Source organism: Hylobates moloch, unplaced genomic scaffold, assembly GCF_009828535.3.
Source record: "Hylobates moloch isolate HMO894 unplaced genomic scaffold, HMol_V3 SCAFFOLD_1, whole genome shotgun sequence".
NCBI classification, from domain to species: Eukaryota; Metazoa; Chordata; class Mammalia; order Primates; family Hylobatidae; genus Hylobates; species Hylobates moloch.
In genome coordinates this window covers 188,971,556-188,991,723 of record NW_026652276.1, presented here as the reverse complement: position 1 = coordinate 188,991,723, position 20,168 = coordinate 188,971,556, and the positions used below count along the sequence as shown (strand labels likewise).

At 41.8% G+C, this 20,168-nt stretch overlaps 1 protein-coding gene across 1 annotated transcript in view; it reads left to right on the top strand.

The window, feature by feature from the left end:
- The window catches only part of LAMB4 (laminin subunit beta 4), a 112,468-nt gene that overhangs the window by 30,079 nt on the left and 62,221 nt on the right, over positions 1–20,168 (top strand). The window contains exons 12-15 of the mRNA XM_032753495.2: positions 4,427–4,606; positions 8,047–8,156; positions 10,959–11,038; positions 11,590–11,740. Coding sequence (XP_032609386.1) covers positions 4,427–4,606; positions 8,047–8,156; positions 10,959–11,038; positions 11,590–11,740 — 521 coding nt within the window. The remainder of the gene's footprint in view (positions 1–4,426; positions 4,607–8,046; positions 8,157–10,958; positions 11,039–11,589; positions 11,741–20,168) is intronic.

The window sequence follows — 20,168 nt, the reverse complement described above, 5'->3', positions numbered from 1 at the left end:
CTACCCACTGTCTGAGCAAAGTTCAGTTTGATCTTACTGGGGCTGCCCGCGCCCCCTCTGCTTAACGGCATCTCCAGACTACCCTATTTTGGAGAGTGGAGGATTGCAAAAATACCTCAGCTTTAAGAGCTCGTCCTTCTGCAAACAAGTTGATCCAAATAATCTGTGTCTATCCTGGTAGTTGGGAAATTATGCAGGATTCCACCAGGAGAGGCAGACACCTTGAGTATCATGGAAGCCTGCTGGGGGAGGAACCAAAGTGGTGAAATTGGCTAAAACATTCAACTGGCTGTAGACACTTCAATTTTGCTGTTAAGATGCATAAGCTAACATGTTACTTACCTTGTGCTTTTTAACAAACCTTTAAAAATCTTTTATCTTGAATCTCAACTTCTTAAATGAAATATTTCAAGCATGTACAAAATAATAGAGAATAATATAATATACACCCTTATACCCCACCATCAGCTTTCTCTAAAACAGTCTTAGCCTGTCACTCTTGGGACTTTCTTTAATAAAACATAACAGGCACTCCACTGATGTCTCAGGTACACAACTGTCCCATTTGTCTACCCTCCTTGCTAGTGGTAAACTCATATATTTTGCATTATCATGATTTTTTTCACACTTTCACATGTGCTTTTATCTATGAACAATATATGTTGACATGTTTTCAATGTTTAGATAGATTATGTCATTTTGTATGTGTCTTTCAGCAACTTGGGTATTTCACTCGACATTATATTTTTGAGACTTTTCTATATCAGGTAGTCTTAGTTCTTCCATTTTAATTTCTTATAGAAGTTTTTCCTTTAAGTATGACAAAACTTATTTGTTCATTTTTCTTTGGATGCTGCAGTAAACATTCTTGTGTATGTGACCTTGTGCATCTATGCAAGCATTGTCCCTAGGAGATATACCTAGCAGTGGAATTTCTGGGCCATGGAGTATGGACTTCAAATTGATTAAATAACACTGCATGGTCCCCTAAGTGAGTATGCCAATGGCCACTCACACCAATTGTAAATGGGAGTTCCTGGGGCTCTACATCCTTGCCGACACTTGGTTTTGTCAAACTTCAATTTTTGCTATCTTGGTTTTATCGCACTTTAATTTTCACTAATCAAATGGTATCTCATCATTGTTTTAATTTGCATTTTCCTGCAGGACTGGGACTAGAGGGAGCCAAGGAAGGCACTTAAGTTCCAAAATGTAAGGAAGAACTCTCTATCAGGGTGATGGAAGTGCAGGGCTAACACTTGCTGCTTGCACAAATCTGAGAGTGGATACCTCCTTAAATGTTGCACCCCAGCCACCTTGCTTGCTCACTCTCATCCCATCACTGCTATACATTTTTGCCTACAGAAATACTCCATCCTGATTTCAAATACCCAGTGTCAGTAACTGGGTCTGAAATCTTACTCTACTTGCAGACGAACAAGTTAGCCTGTTATTGTTTCATGGATACTAACAGAAGACAAAAAACTCTTGGGCCAAAGACAAAAGACTTTTTAACTCATGGCATAGCAAGCAACAAGATCATTGTATTGGCCTGAGTTTTCATGTCCCCATGTCCCATGGGAGTGACACAAAGGATACCATGTGAATAGTGCATATCTAGTGAGTTTATGATACAGCTGAGGAACACTGAACTTGGAGGATTCATTGCTTTATAGCAAGTGGAAGCAAGCCTATTTTTTATCCAGGGAAGATGCCTCTCCATCCCTCAGGGTTGCTTACTGCAAGCACAACTCTAAGAAATGGCTAGGTAAAGAGCCAGTGGGGACTTGAACAGCTGGCACACTTAGCAAGGATGTTCAGGATACCAGCACCCATGGAAGATTGCCTCTCCCAGTACTCAGGGATCCCACATCTTAGGGAATATCCATATAATGCTAAAGTGGGGGCAGGGAAGCTGCTATAAAATCTAACTTCAACTTTTATATAATCATAATATATAAAATGAAGTCTTATACAGTGTAATTCACTGGCCACCTGAATAGATTCAATGTCCTAGATTTCAAACTTTAAGTGATCACAATATAGAAAATGCATCAATGAAATGTTTTAGCTCGGATTACTCAGTAGGCACCTGACTATATGAAATTTACCTTACGTGACCTGTTCAAAATTGATATAAAGAACTAGATTCTCAGAAAATGTATTTCTTTAGAGTAATTTGCTAAGTATCCTACAGTTTTTACCACAATCTGTAATCATGCACACACATAACTTTTATTGTTTTAAAAGCTATGTATTTATAAAAGAAGATTAAATTGCTCTCTTGGGTAGAATCAGGGAAATACAATTATTGAAACAGATAGTCTAAGAATCTGGAAAGAGATTTGGAAATAATAAACTAAATATTTTGAGCACATCAATCAAAGTCTTGTTCCTTAAAAACCACTGAGTATTAACTCGATAGTACTTTGGAAAGAAAACTAGTACTCCTGGTGTGAAACGAAGAAGTCATTCTTTGTAAACAAGGAATTTTTCCATAAAAGGTAGATGAGGAGCTTGTAACAAACTAATATCATGAGATACCCCAGTTTCTCCCAGTTTACCTAAACAAATGTTTATGTGTATATACACAAATGATGTGTATTTGAAGATTGATTAGCATTCTCATATAAATTTTCTCTAAGTTGTCCTTGTTCGAACCTAAATATTTACATAAGCAGATTCCAGGCATAAGAGTTGACTAATTTTAAGTTTTCTACAATTAAGTTGCCATTAAATTTGATACAGAAAAACCAAGATTTGGTAGACTCAACTACTGGTAATAAAAGTTTGCTAGAATTATGTGATGCCAAGATGTTCAATTAGACTTCTAAAGGTCATGACATAGGCTATTTCAAAGAACATTTACTATCCACCCTTCCCACATTTCTTTCCCAAAGGATACTTCTGTGCATAATTAAATTATTCTCTGGAACTCAATACTGATTCTTTGGAGTGTCTCCCAAAGAAATTTTAGCTTTTTCCTTTTGGCCACTTCTAAGATGAATCCAGTTTGTTGCCTTCTTTCTAGAAGCAACTGGCTTTAATTAGAAGAAAATTTTGTCTTTTCCAAACTAAACAGAACTCAATGCTATTTTTTCATAGTAAGTCACCAGTCACAAAACAATAACAAATAACAAATGATTGAAATTTGAAAGATTGCGTCAGAGAGCAAACACCAGTTGCTTCAATAATGCGAAACAACTGGTTTGACTGAATTGTTTCCACTAAACTCACTCACCTAAATGGTGGTTATAGAGACATGGTTTTAGACTTGACAGTTTTGTTTTTAGTAATCCAAAGCAAGCATGTATAAATATGAATGTGACTGTTCCTTAAAATCAGGATATTCATATTTTTATTTTTATTGCACTCCTTAAAAGTGGAACCCCATGGAAACACAGAACCACAAAGGTACAAGAGACCTTGGTGGTCATCTAATGCCCAACAACACATTTGTCGTCCATACCAAAGCCACGAGTGCTGTTTCAACATCTACCTGGACACCTCCGATGATGAGGGGTTACTGCAGTATTGGGCACCCCTAACTATTAGAGAGTTCTTCCTTAAACTCAATCAAGTGCTACCTTTTGTGACTTCTACTCTCTCCTGGTTCTACCCTCTGGAATTAATTCAAACTGTCAACATTCTTTTTCATATGACACACCATCCTTGAGTTGTTCAAATGTCTACAACAACAACAGAAAAAAGGTTGCTACCATTGTGGCTCCTTTGCTGCAAGTGACTGTTTATCCCATTTTCTAGAATCTCTTCCATCAAGCTCTTGACCTGTCAGCAGATTTCCCCCAACAAAACCAAGGATATGAATACTTCTCACTATTCCCTCCCTTTCCTTCTTACAGGTGTTTCTTCCAGGAAAAATAAAATAGAATGTCACTGTTCCTTGTGACATATTTTTCTGTGATAGAGGAGAGACTTACTTTTTAACCAGGTTTCAGGGATTTTGACCTTATTTTCACCTTTAGAGTCTTTTTTTAAACCTATTTTTTAGATGAAATTCACATAACATATTAACCATTTTAAACTAACAACAATTCACCGTCACAATGTTGTGCAGCCATCCCATCTACCTAATTCCAAACCGTTTTCATCATCCCCAGAAGAATCAGCCTATTCTTAACATAATCTAGTCTTAATTTTCATAACAGCAGTCTTTCTTTGGTCCTCTGACTTTCAAATCATTTAAAAGTCTTTTAAAAATACATGCATGGATGTATTCAACGTTTTCCAAGGCTAGAGATCTGCGAGACATTTCGGAATAGCTCTTGCCAAGTGGTCTAATTATTTAAACATTTAATTATTTAAACATAGCAAGATAGTTATAGCATGAGTAAAATGCCGTGCTTATATTTCAGGCTTCCCACAATTTGCAATTAACTAAAACAATGAATGTCTGTGTCCCCAGCTTGTGAATGTGACCCCGATGGGACCATATCTGGTGGCATTTGTGTGAGCCACTCTGATCCCGCCTTAGGGTCTGTGGCCGGCCAATGCCTTTGTAAGGAGAACGTGGAAGGAGCCAAATGCGACCAGTGCAAGCCCAACCACTATGGACTAAGCGCCACCGACCCCCTGGGCTGCCAGCGTAAGTCCATAGTGGGGGGTCGGGGGAGTGTCCATCAACCCCTATGTGGTTGGTTGGTTGGTTGGTTGGTTGGTTGGTTGGTTGGTTTTTGAGATGGAGTCTCACCACTCTCTTGCCCAGGCTGGAGTACAGTGGCAAAATCTCGGCTCACTCCAACCTCCACCTCCCAGGTTCAAGCAATTCTCCTGCCTCAGCCTCACAAGTAGCTGAGATTACAGGCATCCACCACCATGCCCAGATAATTTTTCTATTTTTAATAGGGATGGGGTTTCACCATGTTGGCCAGGCTGGTTTCAAACTCCTGACCTCAAGTGATCCACCCACCTTGGCCCCTATGTGTTTTAAAGCTTGGGGCTGTCTCTATCTGCTCTAAAAATTGATGATACTGAATACCTAAGAATCCTGCCAACCTCTGGGTTTTAAAAAGTAACATAATGGCTGGGCGCGGTGGCTCACGCTTGTAATCCCAGCACTTTGGGAGGCCGAGGCGGGCAGATCACGAGGTCAGGAGATCGAGGCCATCCTGGCTAACATGGTGAAACCCCGTCTCTACTAAAAAATACAAAAAATTAGACGGGCGTGGTGGCGGGCGCCTGTAGTCCCAGCTACTCGGGCGGCTGAGGCAGGAAAATGGTGTGAACCCGGGAGGCGGAGCTTGCAGTGAGCCGAGATTGCGCCACTGCACTACAGCCTGGGTGACAGAGCAAGACTCCGTCTCAAAAAAAAAAAAAAAGTAACATAATGGTTCCCATACATTCTAAGCAGTTAGTGGAGAACTTTTCTGTGTGGTTTGCTGGGTTTATCATAAAGGACCAGCAGGGGACATTCACATTTTCCCCACTGGAACAAACACAGGGAAATGGCAAGAAATTTAACGCCAAGTTGCAAAAGCTTTTTTGGTTTCCACTAGACCTCTCCATAAGAATCCATTAAATTACATTATGCATTTCTGCAAGATTGATGTCATCTTAGGCAATTTTCAAGTGGTGGTTTGTTTGTTTGTTTATTTATGAGACGGAGTCTCGCTCTGTCGCCCAGGCTGCAGTACAGTGGCGCAATCTCGGTTCCAGGCAACCTCTGCCTCCCAGGTTCAAGCGATTCTCTGCTTCAGCTTCTGGAGTAGTTGGGACTACAGGCGCCCGCCACCACGCCCAGCTAATTTTTTGTGTTTTTAGTAGAGACGGGGTTTCACCGTATTAGCCAGGATGGTCTCTATCTCCTGACCTCGTGATCCGCCCACCTCAGCCTCCCAAAGAGCTGGGATTACAGCCTTGAGCCGCCATGCCAGACCCCTTTTTATTTTTTAAATTATGTTTCCCCTTTCTTCTCACACCCCTTCTAATATTGGTCCATATGTTCTCTGATAAAAGAAAACAATTAAAGAGCTCAGGGAAGGAGGGGAGCAGAAATAGAAAAAAGCCTCAGCAGTTTTCAGAGGCCAAGTGAGCAGACCCTCAGCTATAGGATCACAGAAATTTAGAGCTGCTCCGGGCCTCCATAGAGCTACAGATTCCTCAGAAACCCTGGGTAAATAATTTCCATTTGGTCACAGCCTCCTGCTCCATATTTTTGCCCATATAAGGAACTGCGGATTATTTGCGTGTTTAGAGAACATTGGGCTGAATCTTTCTGTAATAAGATGCTCTTCTTGGGTTTGATGGCAAAATTAAATGTCATGATAATGAATTATATAGTCAAACCAATTTCCCATCATACCTTTCAGCATTCCACATGTTTCTCTGACTCTCTGACTAAACTGATGTCCTCCAAGAACAGGCTGAACATTATTTTGGTGTGTGTGGGTATATACCAGCTTTAATTTTTTTTTTTTTTTTTTTGAGAGAGAGTCTTGTTTTTGTCATCAAGACTGGCTTACAGTGGCACAATCATAGCTCACTGCAGCCTTAAACTCCTGGACTCAAGCAACTTTCTCACCTCAGCATCCAAGTAGCTAGAACTACAAGCATGTGCCACCACAGCCATCTAATTTTTTTTTTTAAGAGACGGAATCTCACTATATTGCCTAGGCTGGTCTTGAACTCCTGATCCCAAGCAATCCTTCCACCTCACCTTCCCAAAGTGCTGGGATTCTAGGCATAAGCCACTGTGCCCAGCCCATAACAGCTTTCTTGAATATAATTTACATACCATACAATTCACCCTGTAAACAATTCAATAATTTTTAGTACATTGGAAGTTATGTAATCATCACCACAATCAATTTTATAACGTTTTCATCCCCCTACAAAAGAAACCCCTTTTCTGGGTATATACCCAAAATAATTGAAAGCAGAGCTTTGAAGGGATATTTGTATTTCCATGTTCATAGCAACACTAGCCAAAAGGTGGAAGTAACCCAAGTATCCACTGATGGGTGAGTGGATAAACAAAATGTGGTATTTACATACAATGCAATCTTATTCTTCCTTAAAAACGAAAAAAAATTCTGACACATCCATCAACATGGATGATCCTTAAGAACATTATGCAAAGTAAAAGAAGACAGTCACAAAAAGACAAAGACTATATAATTCCACTTATATGAGGTACCCAGAGTAGTCAAAATCAGACAGAAAGCAGCACGGTGGTTGCTAGGGCTTAGAGCGGAGAAGGAGTGGGGAGTTATTACATAAAGGGCATAGAGTTTTAGTTTTGTAGGATGAAAAGCATTCTGGAGCTTGTTTATGCAACGATATTAATGTACTTAACACAATTGAACTGCCTGCTTAAAATGGTTAAGATGGTATAGTTAGTAATGTTTTCAAGTTTTATCCATATTGCAGATTACATCGGTCTTTATTTTTTATTGCTGAATAACATACTATTGTACAGAGGTGCCACTTTTATTTATCCATTCATTAGTCAATGGGACATTTGGGTTATTTCCATGAACATTGGTATTTGCTGCAAGCGTATTCCTTGCTCTGGTAGCATGTCTTCTTAGCCTTTGCAACATATGCAGGGCTCAGAAATGTCTACGGGTAGAGTAGAAGAAGGAGGGGGGAATTAAGAGAAAAAGTAACCAAGTACTAAAGGAGAGAAGAGAGAGCGGGATTCCAGATGCATCTGCCAGAGAAGGAGCCACCAGTAATAACCATGATTCCCAGAAACTCCTGCCTCTGAGTCACCAGCCTGGTCAGCATCACTTAGGGTTACTGTGCCAGTACTGCAGCATGTACAACTAGCTACACCTACTTGTCTCCTCCTCCTAATTGCCATCCAGTAAAACTACATAAGGCTCTGGAAGTATCTGACACAGGATTTCCTCTGTGAGGTTATATGCAATACAATAATCACACAGCCAGGCACACAATAAACCTGGCAGGGCAGGCTTCTCTGTGTTCTTGCAGTTACGCTTCTTGCTTTGTGTGAACTATTAAGTACACTCGCAAGAGCAGAGGAATTAAGAATGAGAATAATTGTGTATGCTGTGCTTTCAGCCTGCGACTGTAACCCCCTTGGAAGTCTGCCATTCTTGACCTGTGATGTGGATACAGGCCAATGCTTGTGCCTGTCATACGTCACCGGAGCACACTGCGAAGAATGCACTGTATGTATTTGCCTATAGTTTTCCTTTTATATAGTGATGCAGATTTCTATTGCCATTGCCTAGGTAAGACTTGGTTTTGCTATTCTCTTTCTTGTCCTATTGTGTTTTAATACTCCAGTGGTATGAGTGTTTACACTACAGAAATCAGCAAACACTACCTATCAGCCTCCCCTCACCCCTGCATTGAGCTGCCTGTTAAACATTTACCAGCACACCACTGGACTGGACTAAACTGACCCAGGCACAGATGTTATTACGTTTATCCACTGTTTTCCTGAAAATGCCAAGTGGTAGAATAGAAGAACATTTATCTGCCCATGTTTTGGGCCACCAGAACTTTCTTCTATCCCTTGTACACAATCCCCTTATCATCCCTACCACTCCCTTCCTAAAAATGTTTTGGATAAGGTCTTATAAAAAACAAACTTAGGTTTAATGTATTTTAGATTCCTGTGGGAAATAAACTCTTGGATTTTTCACAGACTCTACTAAACATACAAGCATGTATCATCTAAAATTAGTAAAATAAAACATATTCACTCCATAAGAAATGCATGATGCAATTGGGGAGTTCAAACCCAACTCTTTTCTTTGTTCTCCAATCTTGGCAGCTCACCACGACATTTTAGAAAGAAAAAAAAAACACAAAATCTTAACCTAATAAAAGAACAGTGACCTCGATGTGTCTGAAGAAATGTAGCTGAGGAATAAGAAACATATGCCTATGAGGACACGGTTTTGTGCTCATATTTTAAGTCATTTTACTGAAAACAGGATGGGGCAGAGGGGTTGGGAGAAAGAAGCAAGGAAGGAAATATGAAGAAGGGATTCTGGAAGACAAGTCAGAAAATCTGAAAACTGTGCCTTAAAGAGAAAGGTCAGCCATGCCAATCTCCATGACCATAAGTGTGTAACACAAAATAAGGAGCACAGTTAGTTACAGGATCAACAAATCCTGAAATTATGTGATCGACCAAATCATGTAATTCCAGACGAAGCTTAGGCTCAGGCTGACTTTTTTCACTGGCTGGTTAACTGCTACGCGTGCAGTACAAACTCACTTTTGCTTGCAGGGCAAGCAAGTAAAATAACTGAACAGGGACCCCCCATGGGGGAACTGTCCATCGTGGCTGAGCCCATGCACCCACTAGGTTCTCCATACCCACATCTCTCTGATGGTGCCCTGGATCTGCCCTGAGGTGGCCAGCATGGCAGCATTCCCTGTCCTAGAGGAAGTTTTCACAACCACATCCTGTGGGAAGCAGTTCCTATCACATCATTTTTTTTTCTTACACTGAAGTTTTGGTTTGGGGAAAAACATTAAGTCCTTTGTCGCATTGTGTCCAAAGACATCAATGTTTAATATCTAAAAACATCTTTTTGAGTAAAATCATGCATAAAATTATACCAAGATACAAAAAATATGGATGCTTAACAAGACCATTTCCAAAGAGAATTTCATACCTACTAAAATTAAGTTTCATCGGAGCATGTTCAATTGAGATTTGTGGGAGGAGAATTTTTTTTAGCATTTTATACTAAATATTATAACACTTTGAAAATAGTTATTTGTATCTCACCAGCTGTTTATTTTGAACAACGGTCAAGATGTTGCAATGATGGAAAAAGTCTGGAACAACAGAGTTGACTCTCTCACATGGATTCACGTTATTACGCCAAAACAACTGATTGATAAATGCCTATGCTAAAGCGTGATATTCATGTAATATCTCAAAATTAGCTTGAATGATTTCTCTGCCTCCAAGTATTTCAGTATTGTATGGGTAAAATTCCCAGGGATTGTTGTGGTAAGGGAACCTATCAGTTTTTTTAAAAGCAGTTACACGGCCGAGCCTGCTGGCTCATGCCTATAATCCCAGCACTTTGGGAGGCCGAGGTAGATGGATCAGAGGTCGGGAGTTCAAGACCAGCCTGGCTAACACGGTGAAACCCTGTCTCTACTAAAAATACAAAGATCAGCAGAGCATGGTGGCAGGCGCCTATAATCCCAGCTACTCAGGAGGCTGAGGCAGGAGAATTGCTTCCACCTGGGAGGCGGAGCTTGGCCAGGATCGTACCACTGCACTCCAGTGTGGGCAAAAGAACAAGACTCCGTCTGTGGGGTGGGAAAAATAAAGGCAGTTACACACAGGCTGGCAGAAGAAGTTCTATTCCGATAGGACTTATATAACCCAGCTTGAGCATAAACTGATGATATTAAAGGAATTGTAAGGCTCCCATTGCTTTTCCACTTGACACATTACATGGACAACCTTCCTGTCCCCTTCATTTTTTTTTTTTTTTTTTTTGAGACGGAGTCTTGCTCTTGCTCTGTCGCCCAGGCTGGAGTGCAGCGGCACGATCTCAGCCCACTGTGGCCTCCGCCTCCCAGGTTCAAGCGATTCTCCTGCCTCAGCCTCCCAAGTAGCTGGGACTACAGGCATGTACCACACCCAGGCAATTTTTATATTTTTAGTAGAGATGGGGTTTCACCATGGCTGGCCAGGCTGGTCTCAGACGCCTGGCCTCAAGTGATCCACCTGCCTCAGCCTCCCAAAATGCTGGGATTACAGGCAGGAGCCACCGCGCCCAGCCCTGTCCCCTTACTTCAAATCCTGGAGATGGGAGATGTGTCCGTGGAGATCATTAGCCAAGTGCATAGGCCAGGAAGGCTACTCTGAGATGGTGCAGGCTGTTTGGCTATTTGATGCGTGGCAATTGCATTGTAGTGATTTCAATATTGCACTTCAGAGCAACAGCATCTTCATAACTGGAATCAGCTGAGCCTTTTTTCCTCTGTAGGTTGGATACTGGGGCCTGGGAAATCATCTCCATGGGTGTTCTCCCTGTGACTGTGATATTGGAGGTGCTTATTCTAACGTGTAAGTCAAATGAGTAAGTTTTATAGCAATATGCCTTATTTAAACATAAAAGCATGTTTTATTCTGGTATGCTCATAGTCATAGGTGAAAAATTTCATTCCATGACAAGCTATGATCTTGAGACATTAACTATAGCCCATTGATTTCTTTCACTTCAAATATTTCCAAGGGTGAGGTAAACAATCCTTCTGCTGGGTATCCTACCACAAGCTGGTGGCATGGGTGCTTGAATACACGTGACCTGCCTAAAACACCAGCTTTTTGCCATGTTGTAAAGAGAGATCCTAATGCCCCCTTTTTGCCAGATTTTAGAGCAGAACCTGGCGGTGGGGGGTCGGGGAAAGTGGCTGCCTGGGCTCCATGGCCCTGGATTCACTATTCAAGACCAGTTATGTTAAACCCATGGCCTTTCTGCATCTGCCCACAGGACTATTGATTGACTGATTCTAAGGATTGCTCCAAACTCAGGGAGCATTAGCCCAGCACCCCTACACCTTCATTTTACACTCACCTACTTTGTATTTTTTCATGATGAATTGCTTTTTCTTCAGGTGCTCACCCAAGAATGGGCAGTGTGAATGCCGCCCACATGTCACTGGCCGTAGCTGCTCTGAACCAGCCCCTGGCTACTTCTTTGCTCCTTTGAATTTCTATCTCTACGAGGCAGAGGAAGCCACACCACTCCAAGGACTGGCGCCTTTGGTTCGTATTTCATTTACTTTCCCCATAGACTGCGTTTGATGATACGTCAGTAAACACACACAGCACGTACTTGAGATCATGGTTAAGATACCTAGAAAAGAATGCTTTTGCCCAAAGATGCAGTTCAGAGTTTATTATAACCTGCAAATGCAGACTATATAAACTCTTGAGAGCAGAGTCTCTGTTTAATTCACCTTTGTATCCCAGGTCTACCACAGGGTCTGGCCCATAAATGTGAATGGATCAAATTATGATGAAACAGACTTTATGTTTGCTGTTTCAAGGTATACCCATTAGACAAAATGCATTTATTGAGCATCTACTTCTCCATCTCCCCATGATACTATAAACTATAAAAGGGTGAGATGGATGTGTATAGCATTCATCATTGTTGCACTAGCACCTAGCACAGTGCCTGACACACTGTAGGAACTTTATAGATGTCTGCTAATAAATGTATGACGAAGGTATAGAAGGTTCTCAAGAGTGTGACTCCAGATAGGAATAGGAATATGACAAAGAAAAGGTAATTCAAGGTGAAAGTCTTTAAGGAGAGAAAGCATGTGAAAGTTGATCTCAAAGACAGGATTTGGATAGATAAAGAAAACAAGGGGGACTAATTCTAGGTTCCAGGAACCGAGTCATTCCTGGAATCTCTTCCTTATCTGTAAGGACAGATGGGGAGGGATGAAAATGCCCCTTAGGAGGCTTGGAATTTGCTCTTTTACTGACTAGAATCAAGACCATAGCAGGAGATTTTCATTGTCCCTACTTAGATGTAACAACTGTGGTAGGTGGAATCCAAATGAAACAATCCCTGGTCTGGGTTCTTCCTCGTGGCCTTGAATATTGCATCTTTATAATGGTGACTGAAAAAACAATTTTAGAAAGAAGTATGGGTATTCCTGTTTAGGTCATAACTAGATCTCACTTTTTAGATTGGAAAACAGAATAAACATAATTATCTAAAATAGATGGATGTAGCACCCCCAACACGGCACATACTGAGCAAATGTTTATCCTATTACCAATTAAATAGAATAATATCAAGTATGCCAATACAGCTCTGAGTCAGGGGTTGTAAGTAAAGCATCTGAAACAATGCTGATTTCATTTGTGAAGGGGGTTATATCATGCATGATATGAACCCTTACTACTCCCTCTGTGGCTTAAGGAAAAATATCCAGGACATGGAATAGGTTTAAAGGGCAGGTGAAATTTTCTTAACAAGTTAGAAAGTAAAACCTATTACAAGTTTAAAGGGCAATAATATGAGTAATTTTCTTTCTCTGCTGAGGGTATGATCTTTAATTGTAGTAGAAAAGATTTAAGTTGGTTAACATTTAATTATTTGCACATTCATTAACAAAATTTTATGATATGCTTGCTATGCTGTTACTGTTGCTGTATTATTAATATTCCATGTATTTAATGCGCTATGCTTTGCACTTTACATACATTATCTCATTTAACTCTCCAAATAACCTATTATCTCTAATTCCCAGATGAGGAAAAAATATTAGAGAGGTTAGGTAAGCCACTCAAAGTCATACATCTAGTAGATAGTGGGGTTGGGGAGACTGGATTGAAACCCAGGTGCATCTGGTTTCAAAACTCTTACTGTTGGCCAGGCACAGTAGCTCACATCTGTAACCCCAGCACTTTGGGAACCCAAGGCAGGAGGATCACTTGAGTCCAGGAGCTTCAGACCAGCCTGGACAACATAGTGAGATCCCATATCTACAAAAACATGACAAAAAAATAGTTGGGGGCACATGCCTATAATCCCAGCTACTCAGGAAGCTGAGGTAGAAGGATAGTTTGGGCCTGGGAGGTTGAGGCTGCAGTGAGCTGTGGTCGCACCACTGCACTCTAGCCTAGGCAACAGAGCAAGACCATATCTCAAAAAAACAAACACAACTCTTACTCTTAACCCGTTAAGATGTTGTACAACCTGCACACAAAGCTGAGCTCCAGGCTAAGGATAGTATAGATAAGGATTAGTTAGGGTCACTGGCTCCAGGAGTTTTTACTACAGCTAACACATTTACATAGATAGCTTAGGATGGGCCAGTGACAAATGATAAGGAGAATCAGTAAGTGTACTAGGATTTCCAAGCCATGAGTGAGACTTTATGAGAAGACAGTCTAGCCAGAGCAAGTTATAAATAACAGTTCAGAGGAGAACTAAGGCAGGTATAGTCACAGGTACAGCAGTGAGTATAAATAGAGAAGAACTATTGTAAAATAAAATTATAGTCTCCTGCTAAGGAGGCTAAACTTTATTTTTTGGGCATTGAGAACTCATTGAAGCCTTCTGTCATGCTGGGCCCCTATTGACCTCAATAGATACTGTACCATGTTCAAAGAGACCAAAGAAGACACCCAGAGCCAGCGAATGAGACATAGGGTTGACTGAGGGAACTTACATACAGGGAGTCCATTGGCAGCAGGCTAGACAGGAGCACTGCTATAAAAAAAAGTGTAGTTTATATAGCATTTTCACTTAGTACCCTCCCCCTAGCAACCTCTTCCATGCAACCTTCATTTAACCCAAAACAAAGGTCCTCAAACTCCTGTATGGCCTGTATTCCACAGGACGGGCCAGAGGTTCAGATGTTCCTCAGAGATAAGGAATGAATCTCCAGGTTGGCTACTCCCAGATTCCTTAGCTGGGAACTCTAAACACACATTCCTTTTAGACCATAGGGTCATTCTCAGGGTATGCTTAAGTTATTGCTGTCAGATGTGTTCACCGTACACCTTCTGTGCAAGAGAATAATGTGACGGAGGCCATCCTCAGTGTTCTTACAAACTTAATCTAACAGAAGTGAAGCCCATTTCTGGACAGACTGCACTAGTCCAGACAGGAACAAATAAGGACCTAAGTTAAGAGGTAACAGAGAGAAGAGAAAGATTGGAGATGAAACTATGAATACGAATAAAAGCAAACTCAACTGCATCTTATGAAGAATTGTTTCAATATTCTAACTGCAGAACTAAGAAGAATTACAATTAACTTTCTCCATGGCTCATTGGTGGAATAATCTGAACCTCTTGGTCCATGGTATAATTAATACTTCTGATGGGTACTTAAACTGTCATTTCTTTTTAAGATGTTAGGCCAGCCATGGTGGCTCATGCCTGTAATCCCAGCACTTTCAGAGGCCAAGGCGAGCAGGTCACCTGAGGTCAGGAGTTTGAGACTAGCCTGGCCAACCATGGCGAAACCCCGTCTCTACTAAAAATACAAAAATTAGCTGGGTGTGGTGGCACACATCTGTAGTCCCAGCTACTCGGGAGGCTGAGACACAAGAATCACTTGAATCCAGGAGGCAGAGGTTGCAGTAAGCTGAGATCATGCTATTGCACTCCAGCCTGGGTGACAGAGGGAGACTCTGTCTCCCCAAAAAAAAAAAAAAAAAATTTTTAGCAACAGCTTTGCATGGAATGTGATATGTATTTCCAGCAACAAGGAAGTGATTTCATAATTGACAAAGAAAAGATAATACTGAAGAGAAATCAGAAGCAAAGCTTACATGCTGATGAGCAGAGTGAGAGGTAAACCATTTATGAATGGCCACAGTCACATGCCGTAAATGAATGATATGCTAATGAATGCACTTACAACTGTGCTTGGTCCATGCATGTACTCAGTAAAAGCTCTTATTACCCTCATGAATAGAAATGGAGGAAAGGAAAAACCAAGCCCAAAGAAATCAGAGCCTCTGGGTAAAAACATCAATAGCTTTATTTCTTTGCAAAACAAATACTTTCTAGAAATCTGGGTTCTGAAGGGTTAGAGAGTTGGACACTGAATTCACAATTTCTTGTCATTTTAGTAAGGAGAGGTAAAGTGCTGAGGAGTGGCTCTCCTCTTACATGGAGAAGGAAAGACACACTGATGGCCCCTGGGTTGGTGCTGTAGCTGTGCCTCAGACTTTGAGACAGTTGCAGTTGGTCAGTGCTGGTATCAGTGGCAGAATGATGCCACTTCCTCATGGCCCAGCCTCCCATGGCTAGAGAAGCTCCAAAGAGTCCAGAAGACCTTGTAGCCATCCCTTGTTATTCACGAAAGTCAGAGCCACTGTAGGCTTGTTTGTAGGTTGGTTCATTCCTTCATTTATTAGCTTTACTGAGATTTTTACTGAGCCTTTCTGTGTGCATATGCACAAATGTGTATGTTGGAGAGGCAAATGAAAGCAGACATTGGCTGTCTTGTTCCCAAACCCAGCACCTCTTACACACAAGAGACCTTCTCAAGTGAATAAAATGGCTGAATGAAAGAAAACAGAAAAACTTAAACATGGAGCCTGCCCTCATTGTAGTGGGAAAGAGCCGTGGACACAAATGGCTAATGTGTGGTGGGGTGAGCTAAGGGTCATGAAACAGCTGCATGTAACATGATATGGACTTCAGATTATGGAGAAATATCCCAGCTGAGAAGTTCAGAGAAGGCTTCGTGGGCATTGCTCCCCCTACCAGGATCATGTGCGCCAGTCGTGGGGACTTGCTTTCTCCTACTTGTTTCTATTTCTATGCTACAGCCCCACGAGGCCTTCTCTGACTTCTAGGCTAGAAGTGGCTCTCTTCAATCTGAAGTCCATCTGAAAGAGGAGACTGGGGAATGAGTCACTACTCCCCTCCCCTAATTCCCTCAGTGCTCCTCAATTTTTACTGTCTATGTTACCTAGGGAGTTTATTTAAAATCCAGATTCCAGGTCTGACCCTGGGGAGATACCATATCCAGGAATCTGAGGCTGGCCAAGAAACCTGCGTGTTTGCCATGTGCCCCAAGGTGATTCTAATATGGGTGGTTCATGACAGCACTCTGAGAAACCCTGCTTTAAGCATCCACAACATACTCCTCTCTTTCTTGAAATGACCTCATCTGTGTTATTGATTGGGAGAACTTCTTCTCATCCCTTAAAGCCCAACTCAGACTTTGACATTTCGTACCCTGACATCTGGACATAATTATTTCCATCTCTGGGGTTCCATAAAGCCGTAATTTTTCAAATTGCAGGCCATGCCAATTAATAAGTAGGCCATGGGACCAGTTTAGTGGGTCAGTTTAGTACAAGAGAAGAATACAAAATAGTCATATTTTTGTGAAATTTTTTTCAATTTTATATAAATGTGTGTATGTGTGCATGTGTACAGTGTCACTGTCTTAGGTTGGGTTCCTGGAAGCAGATGACAACAGGGATTCAAGTGCATGTGTTTTATTGAGGGAACTTATGTCAAGAAAAACCTATAATGGAGTGAGGGAAGTAGGCTAGGAAATGAGAAAGGGAGTGGCAGGTATGGGGTCGAGGGTCAAGTTTAGCTTTGGGTGTCTCATCCCCCAGGGAAGCTCTGAAGCATAAATTGCACCACAGAGTTGTCACCCACTGAGGCACAGGGCTGGCCTGTTGCGTTCCTGCATCAGTCAGTCGTTGGTGCTGGACTGCCAGGGCAGATGCAGGTAACCTTCCAGGTGAGATGGCTCTCATCAGCCAAGAGCAAGGCCCAAGAGAGAAGGGGTCAGTCAGGAGCCATAGCAGCAACAGTCCCAGGAGCTGGCAGCTGCATGCACTAACCCAGTAAAGGGGATCTGGCAGCAGAACAACAGCACCTACAACACCTACTCATTGCATGCTCGGACCCACCTGCAGGGCCCATTGCAAAATAAAAATGCAGGGCCAGGCGCAGTGGCTCACGCCTGTAATCCCAGCACTTTGGGAGGCCAAGACAGGTGGATCATGAGGTCAGGAGATCGAGACCATCCTGGCTAACATGGTGAAACCCCGTCTCTACTAAAAATACAAAAAATTAGCCAGGAGTGGTGGTGGGTGCCTGTAGTCCCAGCTACTTGGGAGGCTGAGGCAGGAGAATGTCGTGAACCCAGGAGGTGGGGCTTGCAGTGAGCCAAGATTGCGCCCCTGCACTCCAGTCTGGGCGACAGAGTGAGACTCCATCTCAAAAAAAAAAAAAAAAAAATACGTTAAAAAAAATAAAAATGCAGAGCTTGTGTTCTAAAATCAGAAGGAAACAAAAGGCCATTGAAAGTACTAAAATATAAAGCTTTATACTTTCTTTCATGGTCTTTCTCTCAGTTTGTCAGAGCATTTTGTTATTTGCTGTTCAATGTCGTTCTATGTAAAGATATATTAAAATTTAAAATTATTAGTATGAATTGTACCATTCATCTTTGCAGAGTGCAGTGCCAATTTTAACTGCAAACATAAAAACATTTCAACTCACACATGGAATCACTGAAATTACAAAATTTGTATTCGTATCCACATTGTCAATTTGTAGTCATATATACATATGTATTTCATTCTTAACAGAACTGTGAGAACACTGCACAAAACTAAGTCAACTGTTTTCATTTCACTTCCTGCTATATGTTCAACCAACACTCTACCTTCAGCATACTGATGAGTAAGGAAGGACTGAAAGGAAATGAAACTCTGGGTTGTCCTGTCTTTCTCTTTCCTTCTAGTCATCCTTTTCAGTGGAAGTAGTTGGCTAACGCAGGGAAGTCACATGAATAAGAAAATATATGGGGCAAGGCATGGTGGCTCTTGTGATCCCAGCACTTTGGGAGGCTGAGATGGGAGGATTACTTGAGCCCAGGAGTTTGAGACTAGACTAAATTTGAGACCCCACTGCATCCGCAGTGCCAGAAATACTGCTCAAGTCAGTGCCTCCCCTTCCCTGCCTGTATTCTGTCCCATTTCTCCACAGGTGACAGTTTTAGCAATTGTATCACTACATCATGCCAGGGATCATCAGTGCATGTCACCCACCACAGCCCTCACTGCCAGCCAAACAGTAAATTATCCACCTCCAGAACTGCATCTTAGGATCTACTTTTAGGTAAACTGTCTGGCATTAATTATGTCAAGTCAGGCGCCCTAGGAGAGCCTAAGATGGGATTCAACTGCAAGTGATTTATTAAGAAATGTTCTTCAGGAATACTCTTAAGAGAGTGAAGGAGAAAAGATAGAGAAAAGGAAAGAGCAGAGCGAGACGTGGTCTCAGGTAAAACAAACCTTGAATTGATCCTCAGAGGAGCTCAGGGGCATACACTGGAGGCAAAGTTGTCCTGCCCCTTGAGACAACCTGGTCAGCCTTGTATCAGTCAGTCATTGGCTGTGAGCTCCCAGAGGTTGTGTTGGGTGGTTAGGGAGGGAGATATGAAAGAGCAATCCTCCAGAGCAAGGATCAACTGTGAGCTGTCAGCAGCCACACACACAGCAACTGGAGGATGGGTGCACCAAACAGCTAAAGGAGATCTGGGAGGGGCACCTACAGTGTCTACTGCAACTGCAAGTGTATTTTATTTTATTTCTCGCCCTGTCACCCAGGCTGGACTGCAGTGGTGCGATCTCGACTCACTGCAACCTCTGCCTCCCAGGTTCAAGCGATTCTCCTGTCTTAGCCTTCCGAGTAGCTGGGACTACAAGTGCACACCACCACTCCCAGCTAATTTTTGTATTTTTAGTAGAGACGGGATTTCACCATGTTGGCCAGGCTGGTCTCTAACTCCTGACCTCGTGATCCACCCACCTTGGCCTCCCAAAGTGCTGGGATTACAGGCCTGAGCCACCGCACCCAGCCTTACAAGGGTTTGTTTGTTTGTTTTTGTAATGTTTGAAAAACATTGTATATGGATGACTTTACATATACCTCTGTCTATTAAAACCCAATCTGACAGTACAATTTCTTATTTACATTTCTGCCTCAGATGCGAGATTCTAAACTCCTCTGTGGCAGAGGCTCTGTCCTATTTATTTTGCATTCCTAATTCAGGAGCTGGCACATAATTGTTACTAAACATTTATCAAATGAAGGGCAGTTTAGGGTAGATTACAGAGCAACTAGAACTTCAGGCTAAGTAACTTGGACATTATTCTGTTGGCAGTTAGAAAGAGTTTGAGATGCTTGGTTGGCAGCAGTACATGATATATATTGGACCAGAGAGAGAGAAGAGAGCAGCACCAAGAGACTATTGCAGCAACACAGGCAAAAGTAACAAGAGGAGGAATTTGAGCGGAGGCTGTGAGTGTGGAGAGGCAGATGCAAAAGTAATTAAAGAGGTTTTATCTACAGGGTCCAGATGGCCTCAGGCTGACATCCAGTATAGAGACCATCAGGGATTCTAATTAATCATGTTAGGAGTTTTATACTTACATGCTCCCAAGCAGATAGAAGAAAAGCATTTCTCATTTTGCATGGAAGAAATATCTAGAAAATAAATCCATGTGGGTTTTCTCATTGTCATGCCCAATTAGGCAAAATCCGTAAAGTGGGCATGGGAATAGCCTCCATATTTTGGGAAGAACTCCACAGTCATATCCAAGAAAACCCAAGGTTATCAATGTGGAATTTGCTCAGTTCATTAGCACAAGGGTACTTAAAGTTGCTTCCCGGAACA